We start from the raw sequence: 17,127 nt of genomic DNA, 5'->3' as shown, positions 1-17,127 counted from the left end.
TTCGCTTGTCTGAAGGCCAGCTGCCTCGCTCCAGTGCTCCATCTAGTCTTAATTCAGTATGTACAGTCCCATGTAGTTGAAATCTACTTAGTTTATTAGTTGCCTAATAAAACCTTGGCATTAAGAAGCTTTGTCATGAATAAATATTTTGTCCCCCAAACAGCTGGTCTTTGCCAGTGAGATTGTAGTTAGGATCATCAGCAGTTCTTAAAGGGCACCAGAAAGTGTGAGAGGTACAACTTCCTAATTTAGTCACAGGGCTTCTTTATCTACCAAGTCACTCGGAATGTTTGGATGCTGATGAAAGTTATCTTGATAAGTTCTCTTAATGTGAGTCACTCACATTGGAACTAATGAAATGATATCTCTTTAGACATCTTTCTACCACTAAGTTCCTTCTGGAGTCTAGATGCTACTAGGAGTCTCTGCCCCAGAGATGGAGGTATTTTTGTGACTTGAAAGGAGTGAGTGAATCCACCATGTAAGCTGTGACTAGTAAAGAATGATACAGAAGACATTTGAAGAAGAGACAGCTATGGGACTTGTGGGTCTTTTTGTTTTATTTTGATTTGTATTTGAGATTGTGCAGTAAGAATCAAATGTTATATAGAAGCACATTTCTGAAAATTATCTAGAAAGGAGACTTTAAAACAGCCTCAGAATAAATTTAACTTCCATAAATTGTTCAAGAAAAGGCATTGTAATGAAATGCCTTTTCTAGTAGAAAGAAATGGGGCAAATGTAGGTCATGCAGTGCTGGAGCCATTGTCCCAAGACTTTTAACAGGCAGCTATTCCTGGGCAGCCACCTTACTCTAGAAACCTGCCCATGAGAACTCATGATCTAGGTGCAGCCTTGACATCTGGGCCTTCTCACCCCCTACCAAAGCCACATGTCTGTGCTGCCAACCACTCACAGCAGCTCTTTGATCTGCTTAATTGGCATGATCAGTCAAATGGAACATTCTTCTTTGAAGTTGTCCTTACTGGCTGGTGGGTGTCAGGACTGCCCTGTCGAGCATGTTTATTCAGGATAGAGGAATGTAGCTGTTACAACTTAGTAGAGGAAGGCAGAATAGGGAACACTTTTGTTACTTTTGTTATTTTTGTAGTAATGTGTTTAGCATAACTTTTTATAACATCTTTGGTGTTCAATCCATTTGAAAATAAGAGGTAATTTTAGTCAAACCTAATAATCTAGGCCCAAATTAAAACTGACCTATGGGTAAACCACAGTATTACACAGTTTGATAAAATCCAACTGTCTCACTTCTTGCCTCATGTAGATCTGCTTCCTGTTGTTTTCTTATGGTATAGGTTAGTGGTGGCGAATCTATGGCATGTGTGCCACAGCAGGCTATTTGTATCATTGAAAGCTCTAAAAGGTTCGCCATCACTGGTATAGGTTTTTAAACTATTTTCAAAGGTCAAACTTGGGTTTTCAGCAAATGCTATTTAAATTTTAGTTTTTTGTTCATTACATTTACTTCAAGAATAATCTGAATCTTATTTAAAAATTGGTAGTAGAACCAACTCTTGAACATATTCACTGTATAAATCACGAAGGGTATTTAAATGCTTTTCTAAATATTGAATAAACTTTTAGCAAGTAGTTCCTATGTACAAAAGCATTATGTCCTTCTCAGTGTGCTATGTACAGGTTATCTTCATACGTATAATTTGATCTTAGTATTGTAATGCCGTAGAAATTATAAAGGATTCAAAATAATGTTTTGTTTGCATGTGCATTGGGGGGGGTTTCCTCACAGAATTTCCAGAACAAAAATTGTTTGCTGCCCTGTTGATTAAATGTGTTGTGCAGCTGGAACTCATCCAGACCATCGACAACATTGTGTTCTTCCCAGCCACAAGTAAGAAGGAAGATGCGGAAAACTTAGCTGCAGCCCAGGTAGGGAGATGGGAGGGCTTCTTTTCTATATGAATACAAAGTTAGCTATAATAGCATGGGCTTCAGAGCAGAAGTCAGGCTGGAGATTTCATGTGGAAAGCTTCATCACTTAGATATTACTTTGAACTGTGAGACTAGATTACTCTTTGAGGTAGTAAGTACTGCTACAGAAGAGAAGACTGTAAGGGACTGAGCCCTGGTGGCCACCTGCTATATAGCTCCTGGTGACAAGGTGGCTGGTGGAGACAGAATGAGAATCAGTAGTCCATGGGAAGGAGCAAAATGTTCCCCTAGAAGTCAAATAAAGAAAATGTCCTAAGGATGAGATCATATGCACTGGATAGTTCAAGCACATTGCATCTTTTTTGTTTGTTTGTTTGTTTTTGGTACCGGGGATCAAACTCAGGACCTTGTGCTTTCGAGGCAGGTGGGCAGAACCACTGAGCTAATCCCCCAGCCCCATATTGCATATTTAACGTGAGAATTGCCCTATAGCAATTTGGAAGACAGTAAGTTTAATTTTAATACTAAAGACAAAAGTATAGTTGTAATGGGTATAGGGGAGGAGTTGGAGATACTCAATTGTGTTAATTCTGACATAGTTTGCTGTAAAGAGATGTAGAAAAATGGGGATGATAACTAGAGGAGAATGAGGGGTCACAAAAGGAGTTTACTTTATTTTGTTTTCCAAATTGGCAGTATGACAACAGGTTCAACAGTGAACCTGTTTTCCAGTAGAGAAAAAAGTGTGAGGAGGGAGGCCAGGGTACTTGCTAGAACAATATTTCTAAGTCACTAGGGCTGTTACCTCATGCAGAATGGAGATTGTCGGGGTCACCACCCAAACAGTCCACTTGTGGAGGAGGAAGGCAAAGGGTATAGGATCCAGATGGAGAAAATTCAGTACATTTGTGGGTAGGGGTTTGTAGAAAATCTCTTCCGGCTTCTGATGGAGGTGGGAAGGAAAGTCATCCATCATGTGAGGTTGAGAAGAATCTTTTAGGTTGAGAATTTAATGTATGAGCTAGCCATCAGGAAACGGACAAGGAAACATGGAGGAGTGCTGAGAGCCCAAGCCCATTGAGTTTAAAGAGAAGCCCTTCTGCTTGCTTCCATCTTGTTGATTTTCTATAGTCATGGAGTAGCCAGAGTTCTGCCAACCAATTACTAAAAAGAGGAGGTGAAGGATCATGCAAGAAAATACTTGAATGGTCCAGGGACTCCAAACCAATTGAAAAGAGAAAAGAAGACCAAAAAGGGCCTGGAACACAGAGTGGGTATGGGTGGCCACTGACTCAGGGCCTGGAAGGGCACAAAGCTTTTAGTCAGGGCTTCAGGAAGGGGGCTGGGGCTGCAGGAGCGGCACTTGATGACCAGAATACATAACAGAGCGGACCTTCCCTACTTTGTTAAGCTACAGCAGATTGAGTGTCTGTGGCTTGCTTGTAAAACTGGTCTTTGAGGGAGCATTGGTTTATAAAGTTACCAAAGTTGTGACTTTGTGTGTTCTGTGGTGGTTTGTTTTCCAAAGAGAGATGCAGTGGATTTTGATGTTAGAGTTGATACTCAAGACCAAGGAATGTACCGCTTTCTAACATCACAACAACTTTTTAAACTACTGGACTGTTTATTAGAATCACATAGATTTGCAAAAGCATTTAATTCCAACAATGAACAGAGGACTGCTCTGTGGAAAGCAGGTAAGCTGCTCTGGCCACCTCGTACTGTTTGCTATGAATGGATATGCTACAGATACATACATTTATCAGAATGCATTGATTGTGCACTTTGGGTCTGTTAATAATAATAATAATGTAATCTAACAGCCAGCTTCTTTTGGCCAACAATAAGGCAAATAACTACCTGGGGTAACTGGATTTTGTTAGCCCTTGTTTAGTTCACCTGTTGACCTGTGTGACCAGTTCTTTCCTCTTGTTTACTCAGCCTGTTCATGTTTATCAGCATAGTAAAAGAAAGTATTTGAAGCTTCCTGCACAGGAAATCGGACATGCATATTTGAATGACTTTTGAATACCTGACACTATTAGGATAGAAGTGAATGTACAGGGGTGTCAAAGTTTGTTTTAAAACTAGTTGGCAAATTTAAAAATAAGCTTTATTGAAATTACAGAAACATTGTTTATTGAAGAAACAGTTATTTGGTGGCAGGTGCAAAATTGGGCTGGGAAAATGAAGGGCAGCAGAATGTGTCAGAAAATAATAAAAAGGAGCTGAAGTTTATGTAACATCACATTCTGTATTAGAATGCTCATTGTTTTATGCTTATTTTATTTAATCTAAAATGGCTTTTCCTTTCCCTTTTACAACCTAACTTTTGGAACAGACTGTACTTACTTTTGGTACCGATTGACTAAAACTGTTCGTGCAAAGGTGATTGGGCTCCTTGTTTCCACAGGCACGGCACCCTTCTCACTTCTGGCAGTTTTCAAGTATCCCCCACCCTCATTCATCTGAGAGCCCCGGCATAAGCAGAGCAGCATTGTCTGTAGGCCTTCAGTGTAGTTCACCTGACAGGTTCCACTTTCCCAGGCCTCAAGTTAAAATATATCAGATACATGTGGTGCGGGACAGCTTAGATTTGTAGCCAGCCAGTGCCAGTGTCTGAACACATACAAAATGTGCCTCCCAACAGGCTTTTACCTTCATCTAAAATGCCTTATCAGTCTAATCCTGGAAACTTGCCCTTCCTGCAGGATTCAAGGGCAAGTCCAAGCCCAACCTCCTGAAGCAGGAGACAAGCAGCCTGGCCTGTGGACTGCGCATTCTCTTCCGGATGTACATGGATGAAAGTCGGGTTGGTGCATGGGATGAGGTCCAGCAGAGGCTTCTGAAGTAAGACTCTCAACTGATTGCTGCCTTTGATCCATGCAGCTGCACAGTACAGTGCAGAAAAGGGATAATGGCAGGTAGCTGAGCCTTTGGGATCTAGAAGCCCATATTTCACCACAGTATTTTGAGACAGTGTCATCATGCTATGTTGCCCAGACTGGCCTCAAATTCCCGGGCTCAAGTGATCCTGTGATCCTCCACCTCAGCCTCTGAAGTAGGTGGAACTTCAAAGGAACCACCAGGCCTGGATAAAGTTAATGTGCTTTGTACAATTAATAACATGAGCAGATTGGGTCTAACATACAGGGTGAAGGAAAAAGTTTTTTTTCTTTTTTTTGCTTTTTGGTACTGGAAATTGAACTTGGGACTTTCACATTGAACTACATCACTAGACATTTTCTGATTTTTCTTTGAAATCCACTTGATCTGCAAAGAGGATAGCTACTCCTGCTTTTTTTTTCGGGTTCCTGTCACATGGAGTATTGTTTTCAACCTTTAACTTTCAGATTATGAGTTTCTTTTTGAATTGTTTCTTGTATGCAGCATATTGTTGGATCTTGCTTCTTGACCCATTCTGCCAGTCTATTTCTTTTGATTGGTGAATTGAGACAGTTAACATTGATGGTTATAACTCATACATACTGACATCATTGTCATGACTTTTTCTGTTTGTTGGAGTAGTCCCCCTTTTGCATTTAATTTCTTGTTGCACCTGACAGATTCTTACTGCTGGGCCTCCTGGGGTTGTGATCCTCGTCTTTTCCTAGGATATTGTCTAAAATTTTTGGAGTGCTGGTTTGGTATTCAGAAGTTCCTAAGGGGCTCTTTGTCATGAAAGTATCTTATTTCTCCCATCAATTTTGAAAGATAATTTTGCAGGGTACATCAGTCTGGGTTGGAGGCTGTTTTTTTTTAGGGCTTGAAATACCTCCAAGCTCTTCTTGCCTTGATGGTTTGCATTGAGAAGTCTGCTGTGATTCTGATGGGCTTTCCTTTGTATGGGATTTGTTTCTTTTCTCTAACTGCTTGTAGAACTTTGTTCTTCTGTTGGGTTTCTGGAAGCTTAACTATTATATGCCTATGTGTAGATTTTTTTTGATCAAGGCTATTTGGAGTCCTATATGCCTCACGTATCTGTATGTCAAGTTCTTTTCCCCTGCTTGGGAAGTTTTCTGCCATCATTTCTGTGAAGAGTTTTTTTATGTCATCTCCACTCTCTCCTGTTTCTTCATTGACTCCAATCAGTCTTATGTTATTCTTCTTTGCATCGTCTAGCAGCTGCTGGATTGATTTCTCGTGGTCTCTTACAATTTTGAAGCAATTTTTTTTCCTGGTCACTAATTGCAGTCTTATCTTCTGTATCTGAAATTCTGTCCTCACATTTTCTCATTCTGCTGTGTAGACTTTTAATGGAGTTTTTAATCTGGAAATCTGTTTGCATCTGTTTTATGGATTCCATTTGTTTCCTGTGTTGGGATTCCATCATGTTCCTCAGCTCCTCTCTAGATTTGTTAATCATGTCTTGCACTATGAGCACAATGTCTGCTGTTATCTGAGAAATTATTTCTGATTTCATTTTTTCCAGATCCCCTTTTGTTGCCAGTTCAGTGGGTCCAGGTGGTTGAGTATCAGAGTGTTCCATCTCATTTCCCTTTGGGGTTGCTTTAGGTGATCTGGAAGTCTGGTTTTGAGACTTGTTTACGTGTCTTCTCATTTCAACGGGGGGCGGGGCGGGGGGTGGCTGGCGCAGCTCACCTCCTCTGTGCTTGCAGGGGTCACTAGACATTTTCTGAAACAGGGTCTCACTAAGTTGCTCAGGCTGGGATTGAATTTGTGATCCTCCCATCTCCGCCTTCCAGAAGGAATTATGGGCATGCACTATCATGTCCAGCAGTTTTCTCTTAAATTTAGAAACTGCAAACAATGATCTTTTTTTTGTCTTTCTAATGCTGTAAGATAGCCATTTTTTAAAGAAGAGTCACTTGTAAAAGTCAGCATCCACCCACCTGCCTTCTTGCATTTAGTTTAAAAAAATTTGGTGGTTCTACTGGTATTTTCTTTCATGCTGTTTTACTTCATGACAACTAAAATTTAAACTCATACTAAGAATGAAACATGTTATGTAGAAAGAATACTGTAAACTGCCTTTAAAAAAATATTTTAGAAACCAGTTAAATACATTTTAGAATTTTAAGAAATCACCTAGTCTCCGTTCTTCCATTTTATTGACAAAGGCTGTTCATATCCAGAAGGGCCTGAGGCCTCATAATCAGTGAAGGGGAGACCCACCCGACATTTAGCCCAGGTTTCTCGACACCAGGCTTGTGCTTGTACGGTCACACTGGGCGTTACATTCACTGAAACAGAAAATAAAGAAAATGTGGGTTTCCTGAGATGCTGCAGTGGATTGTTTTGGTTTTCTAATTTGAAAAACATGTAAATGTTAATGTTGACATTCCAGTTAATACAAACAGATAAAGGTCTCACAAGGTCATTAATAGTTAATATTCCCTACCATCTTTGAGTTTTCTTTCTCAGTGAGTACATGGACCAGGTTTGCAAATAACATAAAAGTACACCATTTCTTTTGCAGTGTCTGCAGTGAAGCACTAAGTTACTTCCTTACTCTAACATCAGAGAGTCATCGGGAAGCCTGGACTAACTTATTGCTGTTATTTCTCACTAAAGTTCTAAAGATCAGTGATAATAGGGTAAGTATGAGGCTTCCTAGCCAGCCTTGAACTTCTAGCCCACCCATTGTAGGGACTGTGAGGTCAAGGCAGGGATGCCCACTGGCTCTGAGCCTAGCTTGCGCTGCTACTGTTGCAGGCCCACATGTGTCCTCAGATTGCTTCCTCTAGTCAGTGATTCTTTGAGAGGATTCCGTGGGAGAGGAATCAGAAACCCTTAGGAAACTCTGATGGGCTTTTGGGTTCTTCCAACTTCTAAATGCCCATTCTGTCCCTGGAGACATTGAAATTCTCCTTTTTGGAAACAGCTCTTGTAGCCCATCCCATGGCTTTGCACTGTGCCCCCCGTCCAAGGCCATATCTGATTGCTGGGCCTATTTTCTTAAGCTGTGGCCATCTTTTGGCACAGTGACTCCATGTGACCAGAACTTCTAGTGAAAAGGCTATGAACTTGCTTATTTAAACCAGCAAAAATAAAGGTAAAAATGTAACTACATGACTGTACATATAAATTCTTGCCACATTTCACTCAAAAATTATAGCAACTTCACCTTACACACAAAGAAATGGACCTTGCTGTAACCCCCAAAGAAGTTTAAAATTGCCTATTCTGGTGGCCTGATACTTGAAACTTTAGGCCCTAGTGACACGTGGGACCCTGTGGAAGCAGGGGCCATTTGTTTCTGTCGCGTGTTCATGCCAAGTCACATGCCCTGTGTCTAGACATGTTTCCAACTAACTGATGGTCCAGAGTAAAGCTTAAAAAACTCCACACCTTAGGGTATTTTACCTTACTGCTTGCTTTCTTGCCACAGCTTTTATCATACTTGCTTTCCTTATCCAGTGGGGTGTAGAAGAGCAGGAGAGAAAACATAGCACTCTAGTATTTAGAGATGATGGAACTATGGCAAAGATACAGTCCAAGTACATAAACTGAACTTTAAAAATGGAATGTATAGTTTTGCCTGGAGGGTGTTTCTGTATTTCATATTGCAGTATTAGGTAGAATAATATCCCCTAAAATTTAATGTATTAAGCAAAATGTACAATTCCATTGAATTCCTGCTCAGGTTCTTACTTTTGCTTATCACCTAGGAAAAACAATGCTAAATTACTAGAAGTTTTTGAAGATATGTAATGGAAAATTTTTTTTTAAACAATGATACATGAACTGGGTTCACACTGAGTTTTTAAAATTCTTCTCAGTCTTTCGCTTCTGTGATCCATGTAGTCACTGCTTGACTCAGATTCAGCCTTCCTCTGTCTTCTGTGATGTGTGTGTGCCCTGAAGTGCCAACTCCTAAGGCAGTTTTGGGCTATTTGGTTTGCAATGCAAGCACTACTAATGGAGAAATTCATTTTCCTCCCAGTTTAAAGCGCATGCATCATTCTACTACCCTCTCTTATGTGAAATTATGCAATTTGACTTGATTCCTGAACTTCGTGCTGTCCTCAGAAGATTTTTTCTGCGAATCGGAGTAGTTTTTCAGATATCACAACCACCTGACCAGGAACTTGGAATAAACAAGCAATGATGGGAATTAACATTATTCTGTTGGAGTTTACATCTTTTGGCTCTTTAAAGGAACCTGAGATCTAAAGGAGCTGAGGTTTCCTACCTGAAAATCTGTTTCTCTGAAAGGCAGTATCTGAATGTTACTAGTAAAGATGCTTACACCCATAACTCAAGGTTGGAACACTCCAGTCCTTTTTAGTAATCTGGTGAATTCTTTGTATCTAGTTGGGCTCATGTTGAGCAGAAAGCCTGTGTAAACAGTGTCAGCTTATGGTTATGGGTCTTCTTTCTCTGGGGGCAGGGAGTGCCCACCTATTTTTGGCAGGTGTGGGAGTGAAACTTACCCAAAGAACTATACATGTAAAAATTGAACTTCTGTAAGAAGTACAACTCAGGAGAGCTGTATTTTGAAGGATAAAATGTTTATAATTGGGGGGATGGGGGTGGGAGAAGAAATTATTGTTCACGGTAAAAGATATTTAGCAACTATGGTATTCTGAAAATTTTTGCACACTCAGGCTTATCTGAGATACTGGTAATCATCTTTCTGTGAAAAATGTACAGAGATGCAGGTCTGTAATATAAAAATCTTAAACATTATAGTTTTTCCTGCACTGTTTTATTTTATTTTATTTTCTTACCCACTTGCTAAACACCCATAATATTTTGTCAAGTGCACTAAACATTTGGGTTGTCTTTATTTTGTGGGGATTTTTAGTTTTGCTCTTTTTAGGGGTGGTAATTTTGAGGGTTTAACATGCCCAGAGGCTGTTGTGGCTGACACTTGTCAAGATCAACAACAGGGGCCAGAAAAAAAGAAAATACCCCTACTGACAATAACTACCTGTAATATACTTAGGGCTTTTAAAGATGAGCCATTAAAATAGAATGATCCTTCATGGACCGAAACTTGAATCACTGCAAATGAATCTAGGTTGCTGTCACTTCTTTTCTTTTGGGTGGCGGGGCTTGATGTAGATTTTATTCTATGTACAGAATTTAATGTTGAATATATTAAAATAACATCTGGCATGGCTTGGGGAGGTTAGATTTACTGGAAATGTATTCATACTGTGAATTGTGCTCTGATGGTTAAAATGACAAGATTGTCAAGCATTCCGTATTAACAGTGGATGTAGAAAATTTTTTCAGATGGATAAAATGTATATGGTACAGATGTAAAGTTTTCTATGTAAAAAATTCTGTACAACTTTCTGTACAAATATTGATTCTCATCTGGCATATTCTAATCAGGTTATAGATCAATAAAGTTTTTGAATTATTTCATTAATGCAATCAAAACTTGTGTGACCCACAGCCCTGTTTCATCGATTTTTTTGGTTTTTTTCCAATTAAAAGCCACATTATAGCAAGGGCATTTACAGCCAGAACTGTAAAGCAAAATTCTGATACTTTTTTCCAGTTTCTGGCATTAGTTGCCTTGTGCCTTATCTTAACCGTAAGATAGTCATAATTACTTGTGTGCATTTTTTTAGTGACCTAGAATAAGGCCATATGTTATTTGAAAGCTGAGAGAAAATGCTGAAACTCCCTTTGAAGCAGTCTGCATTGTGATACTGTGTATGTATCGTAGGAGTCATTTCAAGGTATGTGGTATCATAACTTAAAAAATGGAACATGTCAGGTATAATTTAAGAATGTTGTGTTAAAAAAGCAGGAAACAGTCTTTGCTTTCACATCTCTCTTAGGTAAGTTATTGAACAAAGCATTATCTGTGCATCATATTAATGACCTGTGTGACAGGCAACTCTGTAGAAGCCCAGGTGGATGCTAGTGCTAAGAGTTATCTGCCTTACTGGCTGGAAGCTACAGTGATCTGATCTTCCAGTCTGATTCCTACACCCTGGCAGTTTATTATTTAATACTATAAATAGCAGGGTTCTCTAGGGGAAACACAGGCTTTCTTCTTCAGGCAGTGACAGAAGTCTTTAATACTAAAGCAATTAATGGTTTAGAAAATTGAGTATAAAATTTACCTGTGGGAAATTCTTCTGATCTTATCTGCTGTTAATTACACTTGTGAAGATGTCAGAGAAACAGTGCCTAGGTGTTCTCAGCTGTCATGTGTGTGCTGAAGAGACTAACCCAATAATTATTTCCCAGAATTTGAATTAGTCTTTCCTTATTTAGAAATATTGCTTGAGTGATCAGAAGAACTGACACACTTATCAAAGGGTCCATAATGATGGAGCAAAGTATTCCAGTCTGTCATTTAACCCATAGGTGTTCCTACTTCTCTTCAACCTCTACAAACTTTAATTCCAGGAAAAAGAAATTGACATTAGTAATAAAAATAAAAATTTATTTCTATCAGGAAGTAGTTAAATCATATAAATAAGCTGACATACTGTCTTTCATCAACATAAAAGTGAAATGGAGGCAGAAAGATAAAACATTCAGTGTATGGCTCATGGGAATAAAATAATAGCCCCTTTGATTTCTACTAAATCAGTACCTAGGAATGACATGAAAATAACCCATTTGAATCCCTCATTATATAACAATTAGAATAGTCACAGCTACAATAGGTGTATTTACTAAATGAATTCTTTTGAACAGAAATAACAATGGCAAATGTGCAAGTAACAAAAATAATTCTGGTTTTATAGCATTGTTAAGACACGTTTTATTCATCTTAATGACAAGCAGAATGTAAATTAATGCACATATGGTAGTTGAATCCAAGGTAACTATTACCACCCTAATTTATGGCAAAATTGTGCAAAAATAATTCTATGCAATTATATAAATCAATAATCATGGCCTCTTATGTATGTATATAATATATATCATCATGGAAAAATACACTTTTTATACATAGATGGACCATAATTTCAGGTAGGGGCCCAAAGTAAGACATATTAATGGCACAGATTTAACATTCCTTTCACCTTAAAAGGCACTACTGGGTCCATTACAGATTTATTTTAACCATGTGCAGTAGACAGGCCCTGCCAAGTGAAAGTGCCTGGCTTTCTAGGAGCCTGCTGCTGCTCCTGGTTGAGCTGTTCAGCCATGAAGCGTTTCAGTGTTTCCGAGGTGCCAGGGCGGAGCCATGGCTCAGTTGCTACAGAGTTTGATCCATCATCACCCACATGTTTCATGATGTCATCGGGGTCAACCAGTGAACTTTCATCATCTACAGGAGACAAGAGACACATGACTCCGGTAACAGGTGGCACACAGTTTACCTGTAGCCCACATCACTACAGCTCGGCATCACTCCACAGTATTATGTTCTGAATTGTTTGTTTTGTTCAGATCGCACCAACCATTCCTTTAGAGGCAGGAAAGCTGGTCCAGGAAGGGGCCAGATTGAGGGAAGAAGGGGTGATCAACTCCATGGCACCAGCGCCCAGGGGAATTCAGGTATATCAAAGAAAACTATGGGACACTGACTACAGATGCACAGGCAGTCGTACTTTTTAACTTACCTTTATGAAAGGCTCAATGGCTATGAAACAAAATTTAGTCAGGTTTGAGGAAGACTACCAACCTCTAATACTGCTGTATGGATTAAATGTCACTTGGGGAAAGCACTGGTTGGGATGAAATTAATTCTTATAACTACTCTAAGTACTACAGGTAGCTCGTTTCGCATTCCTTACTTGAATTTGATTGTATTCAATTTTCATATCTGTACTTTTTTACTTATTAGATATAATAGGAAAATCTATCATCCTACCCTGTGATGTCAATTTCTTTTTTTTAAAGAAATTACATCTCCTGGTCTGTGAAAGATTAGCCCAGCACAGGGATATGTGCAGTCAATTTAATGAGAAGTCACTCCACCTCGTACCAAAAAGCTCCTGTTTGAAAGGACAGTGTTAAACAAAATACAGTTTAGACTTTAAAAACTTTCTGAAAGTAGAATCTTAAAAAGCTCTATACTGTATCTTCTCACATGTACATGCTAAGTATTCATTTAATGGTTCTAAAAGAATATGAAAAGAAAATACCTTTTAGATGAGGGTATAAAAAATATTCCCTCAGTTTACCCTTTCTGCTAGTGTTCAGTGTGGAATTTTAACACATCGCACCTGGACTGCTAGAGAATATATGAGGTGTGATCAAACCAATTGATGAGTGCTTATTAAATTTTAAAAATTTATTGTGGTAAAAGACATGCCATTGTTCTTGCCACTTTCTGAAGCACTTCTGGAAGTCCTCTTTCATGAGACTTTAACTATGCTCTCACCACTATCTCAGTGTCCTGCATCAATTAAAAATGTTTACCTTTTATGGTCATTTTATCTTTTGGAGAAAGCCCAAAGTTTCTAGGTGCCAGATCTAGTAAATAAGGTAGATGAGGACACACCATAATGTTGTCATGAGCCTGCATTTTCATTGGTGATCAAAAGCATTCACCATATTTTGATCATACCTCATAAAGGCATTCATGAAAGAGGATTTCCAGAACTGCTACAGGAAGTGGCAAGAAGAATGGGTGTGTTTGAAGTAAGGGGGACTAGGTTTGAGGGAAATTCATGGCAGCATACCTTTTATTGCAATAAATTTTTAAACACATTTTTTTTAAAGCACTTATTTTTTATCAGCCTTTGTATGCGTATTTTAAATTACCACAGTATTTCAGAATTAAATTTCCAGTATTAATATTGTAGTTTTAAAAGTAAATCTAAAAATATCTTAAATAAATTGGTAGTAGAACATTACAATGTAGTATAATAGACTGTGAAGAGTAATGTTCAAATAGACCACTGTATTATTTACTTAAGCTAATCACAGTAATATAAAATTGTCTCATTACCCCAGTGACTAACAATGTAATATAAAAAAGGGTGATATTGAGCTGGCAGAGGAGCTCAGTAGTTGTCTAAAGAACTGTACGTGCTCCGTGACAAGCTTTCTTCACCTGCAAGTCACCAGATGCCCTCAATAAGAAAACTGTGACTTAAATATTAACCAGCAAAGCCAAGTATAAATGTACAAATTTTGTTGGTAATACTATAGATTTATAATAGATGTGTTAAAAAATGCAAAAGTCTTTAAAGAATTTCTGATGATCTCTCACTTTAGTAATTACCATACCATACTAATGAACATTTTTCCCCCGCTGAGAACAAAACATGGATATATTTCATATGTAAAAGCTGAAATATTTTATTGTTTAGAATCTACTCTAAATTGGGTACCCTTTCTGCTGGAAAAATAATCTGATTACGAAATTAGTCCTATGTCCTGGGCCATACAACTCAAAGGACTTCAACACACTCATTTCTTCTAGCCATCAGTGAAAAATTAATGTGAGCAGGTTTGAGTTCTTACAGCATTTGTTATAGGCCATTAACCCTTTACCATTTACCTGTATTAACTAATTTATTCTGAAGTTCAGTCAGTCTTCGCATTCGTTCCTCATTTCTCATTCTAAGCTGATCAACATTTACACTGGAGACAGATTTTAAAGAGAGGCAATCTGGTGGTATATTAGGACAACTGATATCCTGTAGTTAAAAAACAAAATTTAAGAAACATAATGAATCAGTAAATTAAAATGTTCTTGCCCTCAAATATACATTGTGATTAACAAAATAAAACAAGTGAAAATACAAAGGATTTGTATTCTGACTCCTGTGTTTATGTATTCTGACTCCCATGTTTATCCACACAGGCTCAGATGACTTTCAGTCAAGGTAAAGTATAGCATTTATCAGTGACACTGAAATGCTGCCAAACTGGATAAAGTTTGGAAATTATAGGGCAGGCACAAAAGGAGAAAAATTGAAACACCATGGGCTAAAATTGAGTCCAGCCACAGTAATCAAGATTGCGTGGAAGAGAAAGAAGGATCCAGAAATCCTTACATTTTTTGGATGAAGAGCCAACTAAATGCAATAAGGGAAAAAACAGTCTTCTTGACAAATGGCACTGAAATAACTGCATGTGCATATGCAAATGAATAAACCTGGATCCCCTATACCTTGCTCTGCTTGCAAAATTAACTGAAAGTTATAGACCTAAATATAAGAGCAAAATGTATAAACCCAAAAGTAAATCTTTAGGACCCTGGATTAGGCAATATTTCTTAGATAAGACACCAAAAGCACAAATGATTAAAAAAAGATTGACAAGTTGCACCTCATCAAAATTTAATACTGTGCTTCAAAGGACACCATTAAGAAAGACAACTTGATGAGAGAAGATACCTGCAAATCATACATCTCATCAACAGAACTTACAGCCGCAATGTATAAAGAAACTTTAAAACTCAGCAATAAAAATACAACACCCAATTGCAAAGTGGGGAAAATGGGCACAGGATTTGAATAGACTTTATCTCTAAAAAAGATAAGTGGCTAAGAAGCACAGGAGAAAATGTTTTAATATCATTAGGGAAATACAATTCAAAATATTAATATCACAACACTCACTTAGAAGGCTATCATCAGAAAGGCAAATAACAAGTCCTGGCTAGGATGTGGAGAAGTTGGAACCTTTATACACTGCTGTAAGTGTAAAATGGTTGTACAAGATAGGAAAAATATAATGTGTAATAGTGCAGCTGCTTTAGAAAACAGTCTGGCAGTTCCTCAAACTTCTAAACATAATGTGACCATATAACCCAACAAGCTCCTAGGTGCTTACTCAGAAATGAAAATTTAAAAACCTGTATATGAACAGTAATAGCAATCACTTCTTGGCCTTTTGGCTAAGATCAAGTGGAATATTAATAAAATCATCAAAAAGTGAAAACCCAAATATCCATCAATTGCTGGATGAACTGTATATAAAATGGAATGTTACTTAGCAATAAAAAGGAATCAAGGGCCAGGGATTTAGCTCCGTGGTTTTGCTGCCTGCTGTGCAAGCGCAAGGACCTGAGTTCGATCCCTGGTACAAAAAAAAACAAAAAAAAGGAATCAAGTACTGACACATGCTATACAACATGGACAATCCATCAAAAAGAATGAAGTCAGCCACAAATGATCATATACGATGCATGATCTCATATATACAAAATGTCCCAAAATTCAAATCTTTATAGAGACCAAAGTAGATTAGTGGTTGCCTAAGGCAACAAAGTTTCTACTACCTGGTAAAGCTGCACATAAAATAATGCTAATTAAAAGCAACATCTGATATTTATTGGGAGCTTCCTGTGTACTTGACTCAGTGCTAATTGCTTCACATACATTTTCTTTGTTACACAGAAGAAAATATATGTAGATTTTAAGATACATATTACCCAAACTTGCCTACTCAAAGAGGAAGTGACATTGTTGGAACAAGTACGTAGTGAAGGGCCAGGGATTTAGCGCAGTGGTTTCACCGCCTGCTGCGCAAGCGCAAGGACCCGAGTTCGATCCCCCGTGCCAAAAAAAAGTATGTACTGAAGGCACCAATACCTGTACTTTTTACTGGCTACACTGTAAAGCTCTGCAACAGAGTAAAGAGAAAATGGGTTTGAATCTCAGCCTTGTTTATGTGACCATGGCAGGTTACCTGATCCATATGTAACTCACGCCTATATCATAGGTTATTATTAGGATAGAACAGGCTTTCTGATAAATAATTATCAGTTGCCCATACATTCTATAGGATGAAGGACAAAGATTGGGATGATGATTAACAGTAGTACAAATTTCTGTGCCAGTTAAAGAACTTCTACTTTCAGCCACCCTGCGAGAAAAGATACTGTACTACCACAAAGAAGCCAGTGCAACACAGTTCAAAGTTACAAGGCCATTAAGCTAACTAGACTATGCCTACTTCATTTTTAAAACAAGTGCTCTTTCTTTATGGGACCACACAAATTTAGCATGGATCAGAACCCAGACCACTTACTCTTCTCAACTAAAAAAGGGGGCAAAGATGATACTTCATACATACAAATTCCAATCCTTTCAATTTGTTTCTCCTGCGCTCTCTCGCAGAGGGCATCTGTGATGGTGGAGGGAGGGCATCATCATCTATGGCAGGATATGTCTCCCCATAAGCACCTAAATGAGTCATACAAGGGTGAAGTCTGTTCACACCATTTCAAATATTTTACCCAGAGGTAAATCGAGATGTTACTTATATCCTATAACATACACCCATTTTAAGTATAGAGTTCAATGATTTTTTAGTGAATTTACAAAGTTGTACAATCATCGGCACAATGTAGAACATTTCCATCACTTC

At 38.3% G+C, this 17,127-nt stretch overlaps 2 protein-coding genes across 24 annotated transcripts in view; one reads left to right on the top strand and one right to left on the bottom strand.

Moving 5' to 3' along the window:
• Arfgef1 (ARF guanine nucleotide exchange factor 1) overlaps nucleotides 1-16,944 on the top strand; it is a 139,899-nt gene extending 122,955 nt beyond the window's left edge. For 2 of the 3 annotated variants that reach the window (XM_087190423.1, XM_087190422.1), the window contains exons 35-39: nucleotides 1,769-1,908; nucleotides 3,440-3,608; nucleotides 4,623-4,761; nucleotides 7,352-7,469; nucleotides 8,819-16,944. In XM_087190423.1, the coding sequence (XP_087046549.1) occupies nucleotides 1,769-1,908; nucleotides 3,440-3,608; nucleotides 4,623-4,761; nucleotides 7,352-7,469; nucleotides 8,819-8,983 (731 nt within the window). In that variant the 3' untranslated portion in view covers nucleotides 8,984-16,944. The remainder of the gene's footprint in view (nucleotides 1-1,768; nucleotides 1,909-3,439; nucleotides 3,609-4,622; nucleotides 4,762-7,351; nucleotides 7,470-8,818) is intronic. The other variant, XR_015442718.1, reaches the window with a different exon arrangement.
• The window catches only part of Cspp1 (centrosome and spindle pole associated protein 1), a 142,098-nt gene continuing 136,231 nt past the window's right edge, over nucleotides 11,261-17,127 (bottom strand). For all 21 annotated transcript variants that reach the window (XM_021256047.2, XM_021256044.2, XM_021256051.2 and 18 more), the window contains 3 exons: nucleotides 16,834-16,943; nucleotides 14,309-14,447; nucleotides 11,261-12,124 (listed from right to left, as the gene is read on the bottom strand). In XM_021256047.2, the coding sequence (XP_021111706.1) occupies nucleotides 11,913-12,124; nucleotides 14,309-14,447; nucleotides 16,834-16,943 (461 nt within the window). In that variant the 3' untranslated portion in view covers nucleotides 11,261-11,912. The remainder of the gene's footprint in view (nucleotides 12,125-14,308; nucleotides 14,448-16,833; nucleotides 16,944-17,127) is intronic.

This window comes from Heterocephalus glaber, unplaced genomic scaffold, assembly GCF_053883595.1.
Source record: "Heterocephalus glaber isolate CG9 unplaced genomic scaffold, H.glaber_assembly_v1.0 deba00001553, whole genome shotgun sequence".
NCBI classification, from domain to species: domain Eukaryota; kingdom Metazoa; phylum Chordata; class Mammalia; order Rodentia; family Bathyergidae; genus Heterocephalus; species Heterocephalus glaber.
Note: the sequence above shows the minus strand (reverse complement) of the source record. Positions and strands in the feature narration are given on the sequence as shown.